General features: G+C 41.0%; 1 protein-coding gene across 1 annotated transcript in view; it reads right to left on the bottom strand.

The window, feature by feature from the left end:
- LOC145981178 (uncharacterized) overlaps positions 1-20,794 on the bottom strand; it is a 327,477-nt gene extending 306,683 nt beyond the window's left edge. Inside the window, exon 1 of the mRNA XM_083114302.1 lies at positions 20,463-20,794. Within this exon, the coding sequence (XP_082970428.1) occupies positions 20,463-20,747 (285 nt within the window). The 5' untranslated portion in view covers positions 20,748-20,794. The remainder of the gene's footprint in view (positions 1-20,462) is intronic.
- Positions 20,795-23,138: the final 2,344 nt, after the last annotated feature.

Raw genomic sequence — 23,138 nt, 5'->3', positions numbered from 1 at the left:
AGTTAATGCTACTTTAGCTTACCTTCGTGAAAACATGCTGAACAATCTTCAATCATTCATGTGAGAAATAAATTGAATGTGCTTTAACAGGTAATATATTATAAGCCATTTTAGCATGTGCTCTTCATGCAAGCTAGGGCTTTTAATGACTCAATATCACGACAACACTCACGTGCGAGATCATGACAATATCTGAAGTTAAAGAGAAGGTTAGTTCCAAGAGCAATTCCCTCCTGTTAGAGTATTTAATATGTAATGGTTCTTTGTTTTACTTTACTTTACGCGACATGTCCAGAAATTTAATGAGTGAATATTTCAGATGAAATACGCTTACGTTAAAAAAAAAAAAAGCTACAAGAAATATTAAAGATCATGCATGCACTACAAACAAGACACAGGGAACCTTAGGAGAAAGCGTAACTCGAGGTGGAAAATATTCTGTTTGTATTAAAACACTCATGTCTATAATGTATGTACAGGGTGACAATTAATGAACTATATGAAATAAAACAGTCATAATTTCTGAACGGTTCGCGTGATGACGTACAAACTGCGTGGCTGGCCACAGGGCATGATGGGAATTCGTATGCGCATGCGCACGCAACGTGTTGATGTCGGCCATTTGCAAGTGAAAATGTCACGGTACAGCATGCAGGCCGCCATATTCCCCGGATCTGAACACATGTGACTCATTTTTGTGGGGCTATGTTAAGGACAAGGTGTACAGAAATAACCGCAAAACCATTGCAGAGCTGGAAACTGCCATTCAGGTCATCGATGTTTCGACACTTCAGCGGGTCATGCAGAATTTTGCTGTTCATCTGACCCACATCATCGCCAGAGATGGCAGACATATCGAACATGTCATAACCTAAATCCGAATGTCTGTAGTGCCGTTTACATGTGCAATACAGTTTGTGTACTACGTGGTTTGTCACTAATTTCCGTTTTATTTCATATAGTTCATTAATTGTCACCCTGTATAACTAATTGGTTGAATAAAAAATTCTATACTCGGTGGAGGCACATTGCACAGTGGTTCAGATCTCACTTTAAACTGTAGGCACAGTCCCGATTTGCCTATCTGTGCATAACATGGACTTAGAACAAAAACTTCAAGGTAGAATAATAAAGTCCATAAAATATGTTAGCACTCTTGTCTTTGGTGCGAACGGTCCCGGGTGCAATTCACGGTGGTAGTTGCTCCAGGATCGAGAAAACAATTTGGTTTGATTGATTTGATTGATTTTACTTCGCTTTTCTGCCAATTTTGGCTAATCTCGAAGATGATGATGAGTGATGGATACAATGAAACTGATGAAGGGACACTCACAAACACCCATGCCCAGATCGAGATTCCAACCCGGGACCCCTGACGTCATGTGCTAACCACTCTGCCATGGAGGTAGGCACAAGCAAGGACAAATGGGGAACTAATTGGGAGCGAATTTACAATACCGGAAGGATCTCTAATTTTTTTCATATTCGTTATACTAAGTAATTTTGGCCTCGTAATCACGAATCTGAAGTTAAATTGTGGAGGCCACGTCTGGAAATTGGAAAATAAGCCGAATTAAGTGGTTTTCGGTTATGTTTCCCTGGAGCTATATGTGCATTGTTTTACGAACTAAATTTTAACTATGCTTGCCTAACCTAACCTTACCGAAAATTGTTCCTGGGGATTTCAGAGAATGGTTTGCGGGCCAATTGCGAGCACATACATTAACATAATGTTAGTTTTGTAGCACTAGAGCAGCAAACAATGTTTTCTTCCTCACGGAAGACGCCATTTTCCTCAGAACGTCACTTGTTCATATCATCAAACATGATTCCCATGTTTGTGTATGGAGAAGGATCGCGGTAATTAAGAACGTTATTTTACAACTTTTACACGTGCATGTACAATTTCTACACGTCACCCCCAAATCTGAACTGCAGAAACGTCATCAGGACTCGATATTTAGTGAGTATAAGAAGTAGGAAAGAATTTGGAGGTCGTTCCGGTATTGTAAATTCTTACCACTACTTGAAAGCAACGGTATCAGACTCCGTCTTGAAATACAGGAAATAGTGGAGATGACAATAGACGAGTTTGTTTTGGAGCATTGAGTTCTATCAATTCAACGTTTTTCGGCGGGAGCTAGCTTCTACTCAGGTAACTTCCCAATTGTCCTCACAGAGACGAGAGACAAATTTTTAATCGAACCAGAGACAAGCACGAAAGTCAACTATCGCTTCGTAAGTTGCTTCTGTTTCACATACTCGGTAATATAATTTCAGATGCATCCCTCACACGTGTTCATTGGTGGAGCCGTCTCGCGTCAGAGACTTGTTTTCGTTGGAAAAAAAAATCTTCCTGTCGTTCTTCCTGTCGTTCTAACAAAAACTAGTTTATAGAAAAAAAGAAAATTCGTTACTCGTGGTCGGTATAAGAACTTTCTTTGAAAAACTTGCTTGACCGCTGTGTCGACACTCGACACGTTCTGCAGAAGCTCGTTAGCTGAATGGCCTTCACGAACAGTCACACTTCTCTGTTGCGGAATGGAAGGGTTATTTCGAACAGCGAGGGAGAAACGGCAAAGCAAGATGAAGCTTCCAACGTAACAAAATTGTAAATTCTCAGATCAAGGTTTTTCGGGGAGAGGGGTAGTTCTCTACTGTAGTGTGGTATCGTGAGCACCACTAACTAAACCGAATAGCACGATGAAAATATAGGTCCAGTGTTGTCTTGTTGGTTATATTATTCATCAACTCCATGATTATCATGATCGTTCATCCTTATTTTTGCGTCTTATCTAAAACTGTAAAGGTAAGGTAAGGTAAAGTTCCCCGTGCGTATAGTACCGTGCCATGAAGGCACCTCGATCTCGGCCACTTTGGAGGTGATGTGATCCGGCCGCCTCCCCCAGGTATTCATTGATTTGAGGCTGGGTGAGCCCCAGAGCCGCTTCATGCGGGGACAAGGTCGCAAAAATTCCGACCTTAGATCACTCACCCAAGGAATCAAAACTGGGCATGATGTTCATGGATCATCACTCATCCTCATCTTCGCGATTAGCCAAAAGTGGCAGAAATACCAAGTAAAACAAACCAAATGAATCGATGGGACAAATGATACTCCAGTCATTAACCAGGGTTCAAATTTGGAACCTTCGGCTTCAGAGCGCCTTATATGCTGAGCACTGCACCATCGAGACCGGCTCATAGTCTTCTTCTGTAATGTATACAAATAAATGACGTTAAATAAATAATTAAAAACAACTTTGTGTTCGCAACACACTACAAATGTCTTACAAATCTCTCACAAAACTGACAGATGTTTTACCTAAATGACATCTCAAAGAGAGCTTTGGGAAGGAGAGAGTATTGAAACGTGTTGTGAGGGTGGTGCTTGAGAGGGGGCATGAGGGGTATTCCCCTCACGTTGCTAATATCATACTCTTGGGGGGGGATTTGGAGGACACACACACACATTGTGTATGTATATATATATATATATATATATATATATATATAACGGGGCATTATATTGTCACGGGTGGGATGCACAGACTACATTCTTGATAATAAAGTAACTATTCTACTGATAGTTAAGCAACATTTTTCTTACAGTTTCTGTGCAATGAAATATGAAACTAAACACTGTTGTTTAAACATAACAAAACCTAGAATACTTTCCCAGATTTATAGCTGTAAGTGTCACGGGTGGGACAGATAAAACACTGCCTCTTTACGTAATTATAAATTTATATTAATTTCTGTAAATTTTCAAATTATGAAAAATAAATCATTTCAGAGAAAGAGAGAAGGTAATTGACCTTTTAATATTCTCGTGGAGTTGAAGGGGAAATGTAACAGTTAAAGGAGAAATTAATTGGTGTCACGGGTGAGACAGAATACAAAACAAAAGTAAATCAAAAGTTTAAAAAAAACTAGCAATATGTCAAATACCTTCTAACTTAATTGGGTATAATACTTGAATTTCTATACAAATGCCAATTCTTGATTGTTGACACAAGATAAAGTTACAGCATTTCATTTAATTTTAAAATTGAGATTCAGGGTCATTTTGACATGTATAATATCTTGATGCTTCTGGAGTAGCGATTGGAAACCTCCCTCCTTGATTTTTTTTCCAAATACCACACTGCCTATTGCCACCCTATGCCGACATGAAAATCCAACTTTTATAATACAAATCGAAAGCTGATGGAACGTTGTCCCAATCGTGCCGAACCCGCTTTATCTGAAAAGAAATGCCGGGTTTTTCTCCACTCCGCAGCTGCAGAGAAGCAGAATTCCATCTCACGTGCCGTGGCCATCTTCAGTCTCTCCGAACAGCCAAGACGAGAGACTTAATGAACGTGACGGGAGGACTCGCCCCTGTGGTTCTCCGTGCCACGATCGGTACGAGTTAAGGCCACCAAGATTCCGAGATAAGGTGAGGCAGGGCGAGATGGTTCCGACGGTAGATGCTGGGTTCCCCGTGCGGTGCCTCGAGCGACGCGCATTTCTGAGCCTGGAAATCTGCCAAGGCGAAAGTATTTGCAAAAGTAGTTTCGTTGCCACGTGGCAAATGAATCAATGATTCAATGCACTGTAAACCGCTGAAATTAAATTGGCAGCTCCATGATTCGAAGTTCTTCCCTTCCAGTGGCGCCAACTTCAAATCATGGGGGAATCATGATTGACAAACGATATTTTGACATGTAATTTACACCCCTTTTGAGGATTGGGGAGGGGCAGAAAGTGTCTACACCTCCCCTCCCAAAGTAGGTGCCTTCGTTCCTTGCCATCAGTTAAAGAAGTGAAAAGGATGGGATGTTGATTTGTAACATAAATTACATTTTTTTTTAAAATTATTGATTGACTGACTGATTTGGATATTTTACGTCGCTTTTCTGTCGCTTTTGGATAAAGGCGACAATGGGGATGAATGATTAGTTGACATTGATGAAAATACACTAACAAAGAAAACCTATAACCAGGCCGGGATTCGAACCCAGGACCCCTGGCGCTGTAGTGCGCTGTGGTAACCACTCCGCCACGGATGTCAGAATTTTAATTTTTATTATTAGTAGTAGTATGCTTTTACTTAATTTTCGTTGCGTCTCTAAGTCACTCTCGACAAGGGTAATTATGACGATGATATTAATAATTATTATTATTATAATTGTTATGTTTTTATTTAGCATACGCTGTTCAGTCTGAGGCTGCTGTGCCCTGTCACTATAATATTGCACATAGAGTTCAAGTTTTAAGTCCACTTCATACATAGATGGGCTAATCAGGACTGAACTAATGTGCCTATACAGAGTATCGAACCCGTGATCCCTTGATTACAAGGCGCCGACGTTACCACTGCGCCGTCGGGGAGGCACAATATTACATATAACAAGAGCATATACAGAATAACAGCCTAAATATACATAGCTCCAGAACAGGCCCACTCCTAAATTCAGGCCTGTATGTTTATTAGTGTTGCCCACGAGACGAGACAGGCCAAAGTCTCGTCTCGTGGAAATGCTGTCTCGTCTCGAAAATATTCGTTTGTCTTATGACACATGGTCAATCTCGTCTCGTCTCGAATTTTTAAAAGCCTGTCCCGTCTTTCCGTGGGCAACACTAATGTTTATTGGGTGAAAAACATCCATGATGGATTTTAATTCTAGAAATAATAGCATGTGAAAAATTGTATGAAATTAACACAGATCAATTTGGCAAAACACTCGTAATTGCTCTTTACTTGTCATTGTACAGCCATTACTTGAAAGCATTGCCCCTTAAATCCAGCGAGCCCACTAACCCTTTCGCAGCCTCAACGCATCTCCATATAGGACGGCGTTATTGGTGGATGTTCAGTGCATGCAGCATCGCGTAATGTCCCTCCGCCACATTCATCATAGTCGAAGTGACCCCGCGAGACCTCACGCAGGCGGCCATTCGCGTGGCCAGGGCGAGGGAAGCTGTATTTCACGTTACCGGATGGAGATTACGACGAAGCAATTGAATCGCGAGCACCACCTACTGACAAATAGTTTTCGGTCGGAAGACGTCTCGCTTTCATCCACGTTGAGCAGATCTTTACAACATTTTTACGTTAATAACATGACTTTACAACACCTTTCTGTAAAAGGAAGTGCACGTCAAGTTGCATTCTTCTGTTTTTACATAGTTTTCTGTCACTTTGGCTAATCGCGACGATGAGGATGAAAAAATAATAAATAAAATTGAAGAAGGGACACAAAAACATCCAAACCCAGGAGTAGAACCTGGAATATTGAACAGAACGTGTTTTTTTAAAGCTATTTTCAAATCTTATTTCTCATTATCTTATCTGTTATTCAGTTTAATAATAATAATAATAATAATCACACGTGGCACAACAGCCCGTTAGGGGCAGGCCCTACTTACTGACTGCCACTAGAGGTGGGAGATCATCCTACCAGTTATGGGGTAACGTAATGGCCAGCACGACGAACCCCCAATCGTTGTTGTAGGTTTTCATGGCCGGGTTACGCTACTCATTCGTGGCTCCCCAGTTTCCTCACGATTGTGGGTGGCCACCGGTCCCATACACAGGCCGAAATCTCAGGAAAAGTTGTTACGCTTCCCCCCCAAGAGACTGGAACCTGCGCGCGTCCCTAGCCAGAGCCCAGAGCATGAGGCCTTAGACAGCAAGGCTACGGTGAGGGACTGTTATTCAGTTTATTTCTCAATATTCTGGGTGCCGTGGACGACTTTCCCGTAAGCACCTATATGTCGATCCCTCTTCCACGTAGAAGAGACGGCTTTCATGCAGGCTAACGAGGCTCTGGCGTCTGAAGCCACAGCCAGTATTATCCTCTGTGGGACTCGTGTTGTATCCTGTACATGTGTATTTGTTATTGTCCTTTCATGAATCCCATCTTATCACTTATCATCCCCATCTTTGCGATTAGCCAAAAGTGTCAGAAAAGAGAAGCAAAATAATACGAATGAAACAAAACAAATCAATTTCTCGGGATTCGAACCATTGACCCCTGGCGATGCGCTGACCACTCCGCCACAGAGGTTAACATTCCTATGCCACAGAGGTGGCGCTAAAATGCGAAGAGTTTGTGAGACTGTGTGCAAATATAGGAAGCAAACGCAGAAAAGAAAAAGAATACTGTTTTTAATTTCAAAAAGCAGCGACCCTGCAAAATCATCTCGGCTGCTTTCTGTTCACAGACGAGCTATCTTCATGTGTTTCGTCTGGTGTATGTATTCTTTAGAACTAAGAACACAAAAGATCATGTAGTAGCCTCCCCAATGATATGGTGGTAACGTCGTCGCCTTGTAATCAATCGGTGGAGGCGCTTAGGGTTTCGAGTCCCACTTTAAACTGTAGGTCCAGTCCCGATTAGCCTTTCTGTGGAAAATATGAACATGAAAAAAAAACTCAAAAACAACAAGGAAAGATCATGATACACTGCCCTATCAAAACAAATTTTACATATATTCCTGCAACAAAATGTTCTCACATTTTATTACGGGAGTAAGTTCAAATCAATTGGAAAAATCGATCAGATAATTACTAAGTTGCATACTAATTAATTTATTTTATTTTACTTCGCTTTTCTGTGGATGGGGATGAATGGTGATAACATAATGTGGACGAAGGGAGATTCATAAAAACGCATGAACAGGACACAACATACGTTTCACAGAGGATTATACTGGGCAAGTGTTCAGACGCCAGCACTTCGTTTGTCCAGGGTGCAAACTTCCGTCAAGGGTGTACTACGTGGAACATTTTGGTGTCTTTACAATGGGTCACCCTTACAGCCCTCACACACCAAAGTGACAAACAACACATGTCTCTACGTAGAAATTTAAGCGAAAACAAAGGTTCGAAGTGACTTAGATACTTTTCGTACTTTCTATCGACACGATAAAAACATATAGGCACGAAAACGCGCTAGAAACAGCCTAGAATTGACTAAATAATGCACAAATGTAACATAATTGGTTGCGGGTGAGCTCTGCTTTCACTCTGACAACATTCCTTCCGCAACAATGGTCTCTCATATGCTGTCGTTTACTTCATCTCATTAGAATTTGATCAGTTCACTCGTGACACTCTAAAAGTCAGCTAGTGAGCACCACAGGTCAATATTTTCAATACTGGTAAAATGGCACTTCATTAAAATTGAAAGTGAGCGCGGCGCTCAACCACGACTGACCACGGGTTAACATTCGCCTTCTAGTGACATGCCACTCCGTGGCGCTTGTCACTTCGGTGCGAAACCTCCCTTACGGATCACGGATACTGAAGAAGTAGCTGCGTGCTATATGTTTCCTGGAGGCACTATTTTAACCACACGCAGAAACAAAGGAAAGCATTGGCAGTGAATAGATATAGCGCTACGTGACTTCAGTGTGAATGCTTCATTTCTTATTTCGTGTTTTAGAAAACGGCTTCTCCCTAAGCCGTAAACACTGATGCAGGAATGGGACGTCACACTTTTTCAGCCCCGTAGCTAGATATTTTGGTGCCCTAGGCAGGACCGTGGTTTGGCGTCCACCCGCAATACCAATCATTAACATTTTATGTGCGTCGTTCGATATTTTCGTACGTCACGGTTTGTGATATTTACATGCAACAAATTTTGAAAAGAGGAAACAAAACTCATTTAAAAATAATATAGGTTATATTTAAATATTCGTAGTTTGCATTTCTGATTTCTTCTTTAAAAGTTTTACATATTTAAGAAAACTTCAGTTATGTCTTAGTGTTGCGATTAAGGTTAGACACTAATTTTGCCGGTTGGCAACGTTGTGTGCTCGCCAGCTGAGAGAGAGTCAGTCGCTGGAATCAGCCCAGAGGAGTGATAGTGCAATACGAGCACCAGTGAGCGTCATGAACAGTCTCGTCAATGATCCTGAAAAACAGCCATTCTTGCTTCAATCAGGTGTGTGCGTGTGATCATATCATGTACGTATGTATTAGTGTAGTTTGTGTATCAAAACAATACAGCAAGTGAAAGTCAAGTGTGGTATTTTTATTTGCTATTACAAAACGACACTCATCATACGTGTCTCGCATTCGTGCGATTGAACCAGATTTACAGTTCAAATAATAGAGTTTTAGTTAAAACATCATGGTCCTCCGTCAGTTATTTAAAATATTCGACAAACAATTATCCACACAAAAACACTTAGTGTCTGAAGACCTATATTTAAAAACATACCATTACTACTAGTTTGGGGAACAGAAAATTCCAGCAATCTGGAAATTTACACTTGGCACAGTATACCTAATACAGCATATTTTGACTGTAATATATATATATATATACACACACACACACACACACACACTTTGAATCGCGACGTCTATAGGCTTTAGAGACTCCCCGATGACGCAGTAGTAGCGTCGTCGCCTTGTAATCAACGGGTCCCGGGTACGATACCCGGTGGAGGCACAAGTGGTTCGGATCCCACTTTAAACTGTAGGTCCAGTCCCGATTAGCCTTACTGTGCATAAAGTGGACTTAAACATCAAATCAAAATCAAAAAAAGTCTATAGGCTTTAGCCTTCCTAGCCTACCACTTGCTACGGGCCTGCATTTTTTCACGCCTGCAACTCCTGCTCGTCTAGCCGGTCCCATTCATGTACAGTGTTCTATTTGAATCACTTCAAGAAGCTGCAAACGCAATGTTGCATAACGCTTGTATGGCCTTGCTCCAATGAATTAGTGCTTATTTTTAAAAAAACGTCAACACAAGAACAGAGCAAAGAAATGAAAGGGAGCGTCCTTGACCTTCAGTGAAGGTAGCATGAAAGCATTCACCTTTACTGGCAGAGAAAGGACTCGATAAAATCTCAGGGTAATATGAATTGATCAAGCTCCCGTGATTCGAACACGAATTGTCGAAATAATGACCGCAACTGGGGGACGTCTCGCCTTGCAATCAAGGGGCCAGGGTCCGATAGTCGGTGCAGGCACATAGTGGTTCGGATCTCACTGTAGATTGTAGGTCCAGTCCAGATTAGCCTATCTGTGCATAAAGTGGACTTCAAACTCAAACAAACAAATAATAACCGCAGCGAAAGATGCAAATTGTGTTTACGCATCGCTCAGGCTGTAAGTAGAAAACCAATAAAAAATATCTATGAAGGTTGGATGAACACCCGTGACAGAAAAGAACTACACTGTAAAACGTCGACTGGAGAAAGGGTCTGGTGCGGGGCACACTCAGCTTGCAACAAACGCCAAGAGCTCTAAACCTGGCCCTACTAACCTACAATTCCGCTTAGATCTAATAATGCATATGTGGTTAAGTTAGGAGAAACATATTTAGAGCTCTTGGTATTTAGTTTTGATGTTCGTTGAAAGCTGGGTGTGCCCCGCACCAGACCAACGGAAGAAATGACGAAGGCCGCAATTTCCGCTGTCATCCAACTAACGTAAAATACACGACCGTCTTTTTGAAATATTGACAGTCGTTACATAGTTAACCTAATTAAGGCAACTTTAACGGCTCAGATTTTTAAAATATATTTATAGTGCACGCAATTACAATTTGTAATCACTATCTATCTTTATGCATGAAAGAATATCGAAATTTAAATAAAAACGGTTGTGTGTCGTTTTTGTAAATTAACGGTCAAATTGTTATATTCTGACGGTAAACTATTGTAATTTTAACGGTGGAGTATGTACTACACCATCCAGAAAACTGACGTGCATTGACGAATGAAACGAGGACTATAGAAAGTCGCATGTTTACCTTCCGTGGCCAGAGCCGCATTGATTTCTGTCCTCTGTAACCTTTCCTTTCTCTAAGCAAAGGCAGTGGAAGGGACTCCTTGGACAGCGCGAATATTTTCTCCTTCGAAGTCTCCGCGTGGAAGCGAAATTATCACTTCTCCAAGCAGGGCGAGTTCAACAAGAGTTTTCATCAAGTTTCTTACGTCAATTTTGCACCGGTAGGTTAATGTATACTCTGTCCCGACTATCTCTGAAGCAAGCGAACGAAAACAAGTCTCTGCGCAAGTGGTGACGCGAGAGAGCACCACCAATGAACACGTGAGAGGGAATTGGGTTGCATGGAGGGGGGAAAGCGACCAGTTACCAGCGTTCGCAGCAACGTGTTCTGCTTCGCTCTGCCCACTCGACCACCCCCCCCCCCTCTGCCCCTATGCGCGACCTTGCGCCAGAGAGAGCCGGGGTAAGAGGGTAAAGGTGGGGCCACGGCATAGATATATTCTCGCCAGGAATCGAACACACCAAAAAAAAAGTAAACAAGAGATTGAAATGTGCATTCACATTTATTTCCCGTCTAGCCTACTAACACAATGGTACTCTGATAGCAATATTTTCTTTATATCCACTTTATGCTCGGACATTCTAATCGTGACCGCACCTACAGTTTAGTTTGATTTGAATTTTGTTATTTAGCGTCGCTGTTCTTCCACTTTTGGCTGATCGCGACGATGACGGATGATTGATAGGGTGTTTTAAGTCAACTTTATGCACAGTAAGGCTAATTGGGACTGGACCTACAGTTTAATGTGCGATCCGAACCACTATGTTCCTTCACCGGTTATCAAACCCGGGACCCCTTGATTACAAGGCAACGACGCTACTACTACGCCATCGGGGAGACCCCGCGATGACGGATGATGAAACTGATGAAGGGACACTCACAGGCCGGCATTACGAATTCGGGACCCCTGGCATCATAGTGCGTCGTGCTAACCACTCTGCCACGGAGGTCGCAGGATAATTTGAGTTCAACTCCACTTTATGCACAGATAGGAACATTGGGACTGGACCTACAGTGGGATCCGAACCACTGAGAAATGTATCTCCGCCGGAATTCGAACCCTCCTATTGATTATCACACTCAATTGGCTACGGGAGCTGGACTCAATACAAAAGTTTCAGCTAACTAAAACAAACATTGAATTCGAGTTTTCACTTTATTATTATTTTCTTTTAAACGTTTTATATGCGTGACTATTTCACCCGGTAATATTAAATGAAGGGCAAAGTAAATGTAATACAATCGAAGGCTAAGATAACACTAGGCAAATTGTCCACCGATATTTTCCTTATTTTGCCTACATCCTGTGTTGTTTAAATATGAGTGGAATGTAGATGATGTTGAAGCAGGTGTTACGCTCTGCATATTGTTAATTTATGGCCCTCACATTGCGGAAAATAAAGTGAATGAACATTCTGATGGGCAATTCGCGTACTATAACCTTTGGCGTGGGCTGTGTTTTTTGGAGGGGCGGGGTACCTACGTGTCTTTCTAAATGTGTATATCAAATGGCAATTTACCTGCTGTGGCCTAAGAAAAGAACCCAGAGAATGACGATTCCAGGACGTGCAAAGAACTAAAGAGAACAGAACTTATTTTCTCACTTGCTACATCTGCCACATAGGTGGCTGAGCGCGTTCAGTGGTCGACTCATAATCTCGTCCCTTCCTGGTAGCCCATGGATGTTTCTTTCTTATGGGGTGTAAGGGGTGACCCTTCCACGTACACCCAACGGCAAAAGAAATAGTGAGCGAATTGTCCATCACCATTTTCAATCAGTCTGTTTTCCACAATGTTATATTAATTACTTCAAATAATAGAGTCAATAAGCAGAGGATAGCATCTGCTTCACATCAACAGAATTCCATATTTTAAAACAACACAGGAAGTAGGATAAAAAAAAAGAATTAAAGATAGTGATGTACAATTTGCCTACTATTATCTTTGCTGTTGACTGTACACCCAAATGTCAACCTCACTTCCACGTAGAACATATTGGACTGCAGTTTGCAGACTAACAAGGCTGTGGCGTCTTGACCCATGACCAGTATAATCCTCTATGGGACTTGTGTTTTGTGTCGTCCATACGTGTTTCTGATTGGCCCTTCATCATCACATTCCATCCTCATCTTTGCAATTAGCGATAACTGGCAAAAACGCGAAGTAAAATAAATCAATTCAATCAATCAAAACATATTTCTTATAATCATGTTTCCGCCTCATCGTCACTGCTAAGCTAATTGTAGGACGTACAAAAGTGACGTCCAACATAAGGTTATTCAATATAGTACTTAATCACGAGCGTCTAATTTAGAATTACGATTAGAATCTTGCTTCAAAACGTTCTACTGAGAGGTGTACGTTTGTAAAGCAGACAAAGGTTGAATTTCCAAACACTAAACTCATGCAGCTTGTTTGTGGCATCTCGAAGAGCGCATTTCCTGAATCTTGCTCGAAGGCATATAGATTTTAGATCAGCAACACGCTTCGACCTTTGCAATGCCTACCAGGAGAGAAAGTAGACTGCAAAGTGGGCGTTGTGGCTAAGATCTAACGTGTATCTGTTAGCATTTGATATTGAATCCTTGCATTGGAAAGTGCGAAGTAATTCTGCTAATCCAGTTGTTTTTAAAAATCAACTACCGGTTAAACCAGAACCGTTATCGCCCAGAAATCATGTAAAATCTATGTCAATACACATTTTATGTCCTCACAGGTGAACAACATATTTTGCATGTTCTGGGGCTCTGAAAGGACTTAACAAACACGTATGTATTTTTAATTATATGGCATCAGGTAGTTTCATCGTCAAGCAATGAAAATCAGCGCGTCTTAAAGAGTACACGATGGATAATTAATGGTAGGTGGAGAAAGAAATACCAAGTGTCCTATACCGAAGATTACAGTCCAAAATTAGCCCGCAAAATCAGAATAAATTAATCGAAATAATCAGTTAAGAAAGACGGTGAGACATGAAACAGATATAGTGGCTGTGCATCAGACGCCACAGCATCGTTAGTCTGCAAAATCCAGTCCAGGGGGTGCTACGTTTATGTTAACCGTGAAGATAAGGATGAATAATTAACCGAAGCAGAAAGTGCCTTACCCAGGATTGGAACACCGAACGGTGACTCCAAAGCGATTTACACTAACCACTATGCCACGGACACCGACAGTTTCCAGAAGTATTGTCAGGTGAAATTCGTCTCTTGTTAGAGTATTAAACACGAGCACGAAGACAAAATTATAAAAAGTAATATAAATAGAAATTAGACTCAATTTCAAGTAGCTACAATACAATGTACAGTCAGCGGCAATAAAAATGGGACACACAGGTCCTGAAATGCTCACTTCCCTCCAAGGCGTCATTAGTGTTGACTAACTCCACAACTTCTACCACCGCCGTATGGTTAGGCAACACACACGCAACGCATTGCAGGAAAGCGGATATTTCAGGATGTAGGTGTCCCATTTTTATTGCTGGTGACTGTACGTCACAATTAAAAAGCAAGCAGAGATAATAAAATAAAAAGTAATAGGCGTGACGAAGAAATAAAATCCCAGTATCGTGCCAGTCTTATTGCTTATGAAAACACGAAATAGGATAATGTTAAGGTAACCCTTTCCTTTAATCTCGTAGGGTTGGAAATTGCGGCATGGAGGGGAATCCCCCTCATAATGGAGAGCAGAAATTGCAGAAAGAAGAAACAAAAGGGAAACACACGACCTAAGAACAAACATAAGCCTCGCGTTTCCATTCACTAATTTTGAATATCAGACGGAAGGAAGGGGCCCGTTAATGTGTGCTTACAGAATCTTACGTTTACTTTCTAACTGGAGCGATTCCAGGGCCTGATTAAACTCGTAACGTGTATCTAAATTCCCCCGCTGCAGTTCCAGTAACTGTAATTGTCAGAATCATTAGCGTTATCTGTGGTGAAGGAACCAGGGAGATTTTCAGTTCGCCCCGTTTCTTGGGGGAAATTAACATACGAGCAGCGAAGACCCCTTCGTTTCCCAGCTGGAAAATTATACCAGTCTCCTCCTATCTCCCCCCCCCCTTCTCTCTCTCTCACCAGTGATCATTAGACACCTGAAATGAAGTCGCAGTACTTAAAGGCGTTTTGTGCTGAACGCCACAGGATACTTTATTACAGATTTAGAAGCATTTGCTTCCTTCGTAGTATCCTTAAAGCTTTACGTACTTACATAAAGCTCTAAGAGGAGTCAGGCTGATTAAATGTTTTAATTAGTATTATAACCACGCCGATACATTGTGCAGACACTGCAGCAGTTCCTTTTCTTACATCTATTTCTGCTATTGGTTATTTTACTTCTCCAGATTAATCGCGACGTGCAATGGCTTACTATTCGTCTTAGAATGCTATACACTCATGGATTCGTCATAGGTTACTTTGCAGTGCCCAGGACTTGAAACTGAAACTCTATCTTGGTAATGCCTTGTGCTAATCTCTCCACACAAAAATTCAATTTCAATTCATTGATTCATTTGGTTTATTTCGATTTTCTGCCACATTTGCTAATCGTGAAGATGAGAATGAGCGATGATGCCATGAAATTGATGAAGGGACCCCTGGAGGCGTAGCGCACTGTCATAACCACTCTGCCGATTTCAATTCATGTATCTCATCTCGCTATTCTCAACACAGAAAAACAAACATGTCCGAAACTTGAAGTATGCAAATTCAAATTCGAATTTTGAGTTATTATAGTAGTAGTAGCATCTCAATTTATCTCAACTGAAGACTGCAACGATCAGACTTCCTTTAAAAACTTGAATACACTTCAGAAATTAATTATGATACACTTTCATAAAAGCTGCAGTAAACTATTACGAACATCAATGAGATAAATTACTATTGTCGTTTGATCTGGAAGTATAAAAATTAAGAAGTGATGGAATATGTAATTTTGTGGAGAGAACTACCTTGGAATGTTGAGAAGCATTGCAGTCAAGATTCACCAACGCAGAAAGTTAACTACAAAACATTACACTAACAGAAAAAAACTATGTTTATTCCTGTTTGAATCTAAAGTGGATCGAAATATTTCGTCCAGCTTCATTTTGGGTTGTACTTATTTATTTTTGTTACATAAAACCGTTCTCACTCTTTTCTATTGAAAGATATGGGTTGAAATTATTTATCGTATTGTAGACGGTAAGGTGCAAGGGACGTACGAACCTTGCTTAATGCTCACGTAAGCTCAACGTCAAACGTCCAGCGCGACAGGGAGATCATGCACCTACCTGCTATATAAGCATAGGAGCAATTACGTGGTGGTCTCTTTTGTCATCGAAGTTTACACCTAAGCTATTGGCCTGGTGATCTTGAGATACGCCGTGCTAAAGGAAGCGTCGCCGGATTAGGTAAGGTGAGGGAGTGAGTGTGACTTCCGTTTACAATCCTTACCTCCAGTCACATCAATAAACCTCATGTGGAGACAGTATCGATCATTATAATACCATTTGCCTTATCCCGGTACGATCTCTACTCTCCCAGAGGATACGTGGTTAGTAGAGCTACGGGAAGCGACGATCCAGCGTTGTCTTGTCCTATAGCGGACGCAGTTCCCTCTCGGAAAGCTTAAAGTATCTTTTCTTCCAATTTAGGCCAATTTCGACGATGAAGATTATATGAAATTGATGAAAGGACACTCACAAAGAACACTCATGCCCACGCCAGGATTTGAACCGGGAAACTTTGATCTAGTGAAAGATTATTCACAAACTAACTTGGAGGAAAGGCAAAACTATACATCTCAATTCCAGCATCCTGATTCTTCTATTTAGTTTTTATATAGTTAGGATGGGGAGATTAGGTTGGAAACCAGTTAGAGCTAGCAAGACCTGGCGGAGGTGAAGCGATGGGAAGCACAAGTGGCCATTATGTTCCGTTAACAATCTTCCCAAACTCCGCACGAAAGACGAACCGAACCGTCTACGGCAGATCCTTAGTCCATAAGAAGACGAATCGAATTCTGCAGATTTCCTTCATTTTCTGCCGTTTCTATAGAAACCCTTTGTTAATTCACAATTTGTACTACAGCGAACTTCTTCTCCATGGAGATGATGTTAAAGCATAATATGACACAACTGACGGCAACAAATGCCGAGTTACTGTCGCAAATAAGTGGTCTCCTTTCAAACAGTCTGTTGAATACGTTTCACTTGTATCGCCCTCCCCAGCGATAATTGACTGACTAGGTTCCTTTACCTCAGTTGACGTCACTGCTATTTATTTTGCGTCGCTTTTCTGCCACTTTTGACTTAGATAGAATTGATTCCCCTGTCGTTGATTGATTGATTTAAGTTTATTTTCCTTCGCTTTTCTGACACTTTTGGTTAATCGCGCAAATGAGGATGAGCGATGGATGAAATGATGGAATTGATGAACGGAAACTCAGGCTGAGATTCGAACCCGGTACCCTTGGTATCGTAGCGCACCTTGCTAACCACTCTTGCACATAGGCCGCACTAGTTTCCACCCTGTGCCCTCCCCTGGCTGAGCTGTTGCAACAGGGATGAAGGGGATGACGTGACTGGTCGCTACGTAGGTGTTTTTACTTCCTTGCTAACTTTCTGTAGTGGAGTATGCCAAATACTAGCTACACAAACAAATACGTACTAAACCTCCAACAATGGTAATGTTTGTATATAAGTTTTGAAATAGTGAATTTGAGATAGAAGTCACTCAGTGTCAAGTCCGGACTATAAGGTGGGTGCTTCCATTTTCCCTTCATCCGAATGAGGTGATCTCGGTGTTCGATGGGGGTCTGAAAAAACAAGCTTGTTTCCCGATGTGACAAGTGTCTGAACAATAGTGATGTCTATATAGAGTTGGGTTGAGTTAGTGTTGTAAGTCCACTTTATGCACAGTAAGGCTAATCGGGACTTGACCTACAGTTTAAAGTGGGATCCGAACAACTTGTGCCTCCACCGGATATCCAACCCGGGACTCCTTGATGACTATAGAAAAGTAGCTTATGGTATAAGCTAAACGGAACTTAATTTCATCTTCCATACTACTGAAATATTGTTTTTCAAGTGTTCGAATTGGTAACAGACACTCACCAAGAATGCCCATTCCCATACCGGGACTCGAACGTGGGAGTTTCGGTGGCCATATCGAAAGTCTACCACTTAATGCGCTCGGCCACCGAGCCGGCTGGGATCAAAGGAGGCTTACGCCCCCCGCAACTACCCTTGGGCACGCCACTGAATCTGATATTTACAATTAAATTATTATTAATTAAAATTAGAACTTCACAAAGCCGCGTGACTTGGTTAGTGGTTGCCTGACTTTGAAATGTGTAAGATTATCAACGATCATCGAAAATTAACGGGTTTCAATTACCACTATGATAATAATTGTTTGTATTTGGCCTGTATTCATGAATTGATGCGTGATGAATTGATTAATTTTATTTCGCGTGTCTGCCACATTTGGCTAATTGCGAAGATGGGGATGGATGGTGATGAGATGAAACAGATGAAAGGATAATCACAAACACACATGGACTGCACACAACACAAGTCCCATAGATGATTATGCTGGCCATGGGTCCAGACGCCAGAGCCTCGCTAGTTAGCAAAAGGCAGTCCAGAATGTACTACGTGGAAGTGAGGTTGACATTTGGGTGTCTCTAGAAAAGGTCACCCATAACACCCCGGTCAGTGTTGAAATGTGGGATTCGCGAACTTTGACACGCACAGAAACGCATGAAAACTTAGCCTAATCGAACACCACCAGACTCTTTAGAATCAAATTTTCATCATATTTCTTTATTTATTAGGTTTCTTTTCACAAGTTTAAATTTCATACTTATGCCAATACCTCCGTGTTTACCATATTATTCCGCGTGAAGTTGGGATGTTACTTTCAACGAAAGTTCCTTGACCGTCGCGAATATCTTGTGAACAACTTGTGTACAAATAGGCAGCGTTGATTACATCAACCAACAGTGAACAAATTCTATATTCTATATATTCTCGCTGTGTGCGTGGTCATTTCTCTTAATTTGTGTCACTTTTCTGCCAATTTTAACTTATCGTGGCGATGATGGCGAATGATGATTGCATGATATTTATGAAGCCTAATCACAACCACAATGGAACACCCATAACCAGACCAGGATCTGAACAAGAAACCTTTGGAGGCGAGACCCGCGACGAGGCAATGAGTGAAGGAAAAGGATCCTTGCTTTGAATAAGACTCGTGCCCGCATCAACTCTGTTTGCAAATCGCGAATCCGGTGAATCAGACCATAACTGAGAGAAGTGGTGCAGTTATAACTCGACGCTAGGATAAAAATTACTATCAGTGTTGGTAAAGTTTTCCAATAATTAAATATTAGCTGAAAACGTGACTAGTTGAGTTAAGTACTGTGGTGTGCAAAAGCCACATGGAAACTGCCATGTTTTTGTCATGCCTAGTGTAAATAATTAAATACATATAATAAAACTTTATAATAAATATATATGTATAATTGACTACAGTAGATACTTGATACAAAGAAGCCGGTTGGGATAGAATTTACATATTTCGATAAAAGTCCAAATCCTGAGTTTGCGTCCTTACGAGGGAAATCAAGGTCGATACCTGTGGATTGCAAGAACGTGACATTCGACCATCAGAAAATATGGGTTAAATTTTACAAAGTTCGATCAAAGGCTTATAAAGGTGGTGACTTTTATTATAATATATCTATCTACACCATTTCCTTTTCTTCTAATCTAAAATTCCCGGGTTCTAATCCCGCTCGGGCTTGGTTGTTTGTGAATGTCCATTAATCAATTTCATCACTCATCCCCATCTTCGCAAATTAGCCAAGAGGCACAAAACGCGAAGTAAAATAAACTAAATCAATCAATCAATCTTCTAATCTGATGAAAATATAATTTAGAAAATAACGATGAAATTGTCATTCAAAATGTCTTCATTAGGTTTCGTTCCCGTTTCACTTTAACTTTCATTCAAAATACGTATATTTTTGTTGCAATCTAAATACAAGGAACATATCTAGGGTGTTCGGGAAAAGGCAGAGAAGTAACCTGACTCCAAATGTTGATATTCTTGCCAGAGCACAGTTTCAGAAAATTGTTAACAATGTGTGTCATTTTAAATTTTTGCTGTGCCATCTTGTATTCTATTGTTTTGTTGTTATTTTCTTACTGTTACTATTTCAGTATAAAATGGTCATTCAGTACTTCATCTGAGACGTAAAATAAACGCTCAATGAATCAATTCAAGAAAATATTGCAAATATAATTTTATATTGGACACGTGTAAAGATTTTAAACAGTAATGATCCAACATGTATATCGTGCCTGTACTGTTTGCTATAATAATAATAATGAACGTAAATATCTTCTGTAAAACTGCACTTTTTGACTTAAGTGCTTTTTCCCGAACAGCCTAGATGGATCAACGTAGTATGGGGTAAGAAACTATTTTCCGCTAGTGGTTTAACCTACATCTACATTTTTACCAACTTGCAAGCACCTGTAAATCACGCAATGCACTTGAAAGCGAAAGTAATTCATGCTACAAGCAGGCGCGTGCAAAGGAGCGAGTCCCACGCACGCTGCGAGAAACACGTGACGCGAACAACCATAACCACGTGGTTGAAGGTGGCCGACTTACCATTTCCTCGTAGAGATCCTCGTCGTGCCATTTGAGCCAGGCCCGTGAGAAGCCGTGATGAGTATGCAGCCCCAGATAATACACCACGGCGAGCGTGACACTGACGACACCGGCTAACACAGGCAGCACCGCATGCAACTTCTGCTGCTTGCCCGAAGGCGCGTACTGGGTCAACTTCTTGACGGACACGAGGCGCACTATGTCGTCCGCCGCCACGGACAGCTTGTCCGCCTTGTCGAGAATTGCATGGAGCCGGCTCTCGGCGTCTTCCAAGCTGCTGTCCATGCTGTGACGCTCGGATCCCAGCCCGTTCTGACTGGCGGAGCGTCGAGTCTAGCCATGCAAGTCAAGCAGTCACTCTGCTGCCCCCTCCCTCCGCACGCTCGATTCTCGTGAGCGCCTGCGTGAGATGAAAGTTGCATCGAAGCGCGCCGTCGATGCAAGCACGCGGGATGATAATGTTGCCAGGAAAAGAGTGGACGTTTCAAATAATTCGAGACTGCATAAAACAAACCCGCTCGCTTAGCTTACGATCACAAAACAAAGGAAATGTTGCTATTTCAACCTGATGTTTAAATCTCCTGTGGATTGCAAGAACGCGACATCCGATCATCAGAAAGCTTGGTTAAATTTTACAAAGTTCGATCAAAGGCTGGTGATGGTGATTTTTATTAGAATATATCTACACCATTTCCTTTTCTTTTAATCTAACATGTTGCAATGTTGCTTATTTTTAAAGAGTATGTATCAAAATATTTTAAAATATTATCTGATTTTCATTCCGTCCCGAATTTTCGCAAATCAATTAATGTTGTCAGGCACGTAGTCAGAGGGAGCCGAAATCCCACAAATATCTAATTTAAATAGTGCATAGTGGTAATTGATTTTACTTCCTTAACAGGATTAAACTAAAACTCTAGCATTCTTAAACCCGAAGGTTTATGGTTGCAGCAATACAAGTCTTCCATCTGTTCCTATCCTGGACAAGATCAATCCAATCTTATCCTTACCGATTTCCTACTCGACCATCTCAACCGTATTCCCTCCATCTTCGTCTTGGTCTTCCCACAGGTCTCTTACCATCAGGTTTCCCAACAAGAATCCTGTAAACTATTCTTACCTCTCCCATTCGTGCCACACGGCCTGCCCATCTAAGTCTTAACAGGATTAAACATATTGCATAATAAGTTGTATTATTACGGAAAATTTATCTTCAGGGCTTCCACCCTCTCACCTTTTTCGCCTTTAGATGACGGCTACTGATAAGGGATGACCCCTCCCCCCGTAAATTAAATTCTGGCTACGAGTCTGCATTCTGTGCGTGGCAGCCTCCGTGGCGAAATGGTTATCACATGGAGTTACGACGCCAGGGGTCCTGAGTTCGCATCCCAGCCTGGACATGGGTGTTCTTTGTGTCTCCTCATCAATTTAATCATATAATCACTCATTCCCATCTTCGTAGCCAAAAGTAGCAGGAAAGCGAAGTAAAATAAACCATATCAATCAATCAATCAATTCATGCTGTGTTCACTTTAGTAAACATTTATTTTCAATAGGAATAAAAACCACTTGTTTATTATTATTATTATTATGGCTGATATTCTTTTAGAAACAAGCAATGCTTTGCACATTAAAATGTGAAAAATCCTTAAAAGCTAATACAGCCACTATGTTGTCTCAACTTAGAAAAACCATTAGGCACTTTATCAAATATTTATATTCTAGAAATGAAGTTGGCAAGTTAACTAATTTATACTGCACTCCATGTAAACTTCTACACATGATAGTTGCATTCGTTTACTTTTTAATCTAGATGTAGAAACGATGTTTTGGGGCATAATGGCAAATGTACTTGGAATATCTTGCACGCCTTGATGACCGGAGCATGGTGATGATCACGTCAACTTCAAACATGGTCGAGATCGGGAATGTTATGGGGCCGTACCACCATCCCCTCCCCTACGTGTGCCTTCATGTTGTGGCGTGCCGAAGGGGGGTAGGAGTAGTTCATAACCACCCTTTGGCCAAGTATTTATTTAAATAAAAAGGCCAAAGACAGAAAAGGGTGGCAAAAAAGAGAACTGATTACTAACAAGAATTATACGTAACCCCCCTCTCTTTCGAAACTCCTTGGCACGCCGCTGCCTTCATAGTACGTGCACGAGGAACTTTACTTTACTTTAGTTACCAGTACTGGTAGAATATATAGAAAATGACACCGGTTTATGTTAACCTTGATTGATACTGATGCTCTTAATCAACGAATAGGATCAAATTACTTCAACAGATTGTGTTTCAGGATAAGATATTCACTCTGTACCAAATAAATATTGATTTTGTAATCTGCGGACAATAACAAAATGAGAAACTTGTTGAAGCAAACTGAAGACTACTTACTGAAATGACATTTCTATCAAAATTTTAATTATCTGCATGTGCTGAAAAATCCGTATACTAATATGATCTCGGTGGACAATAATCATCCTTAGAACATTTTCTATTATTTATGTGTATGTATCTGTATATTATTATTATTATTATTGATATGAAGGAACCATTTGGTCCCTTCTCCAAAAAGAGAATGACGCTCATTACACCTAGAGGAGAAATAAAATCCTATTAGTGATTATGCCTTAAGATTTCTTGTGGCTCTTTATTATAATAAAACCTCAAATT

Source organism: Lepisma saccharinum, chromosome 2 (genome assembly GCF_977018435.1).
Source record: "Lepisma saccharinum chromosome 2, izLepSacc3.1, whole genome shotgun sequence".
NCBI classification, from domain to species: Eukaryota; Metazoa; Arthropoda; class Insecta; order Zygentoma; family Lepismatidae; genus Lepisma; species Lepisma saccharinum.
The sequence above is the reverse complement of the archived record's forward strand: the minus strand, read 5'-3'. Positions and strand labels throughout refer to the sequence as shown.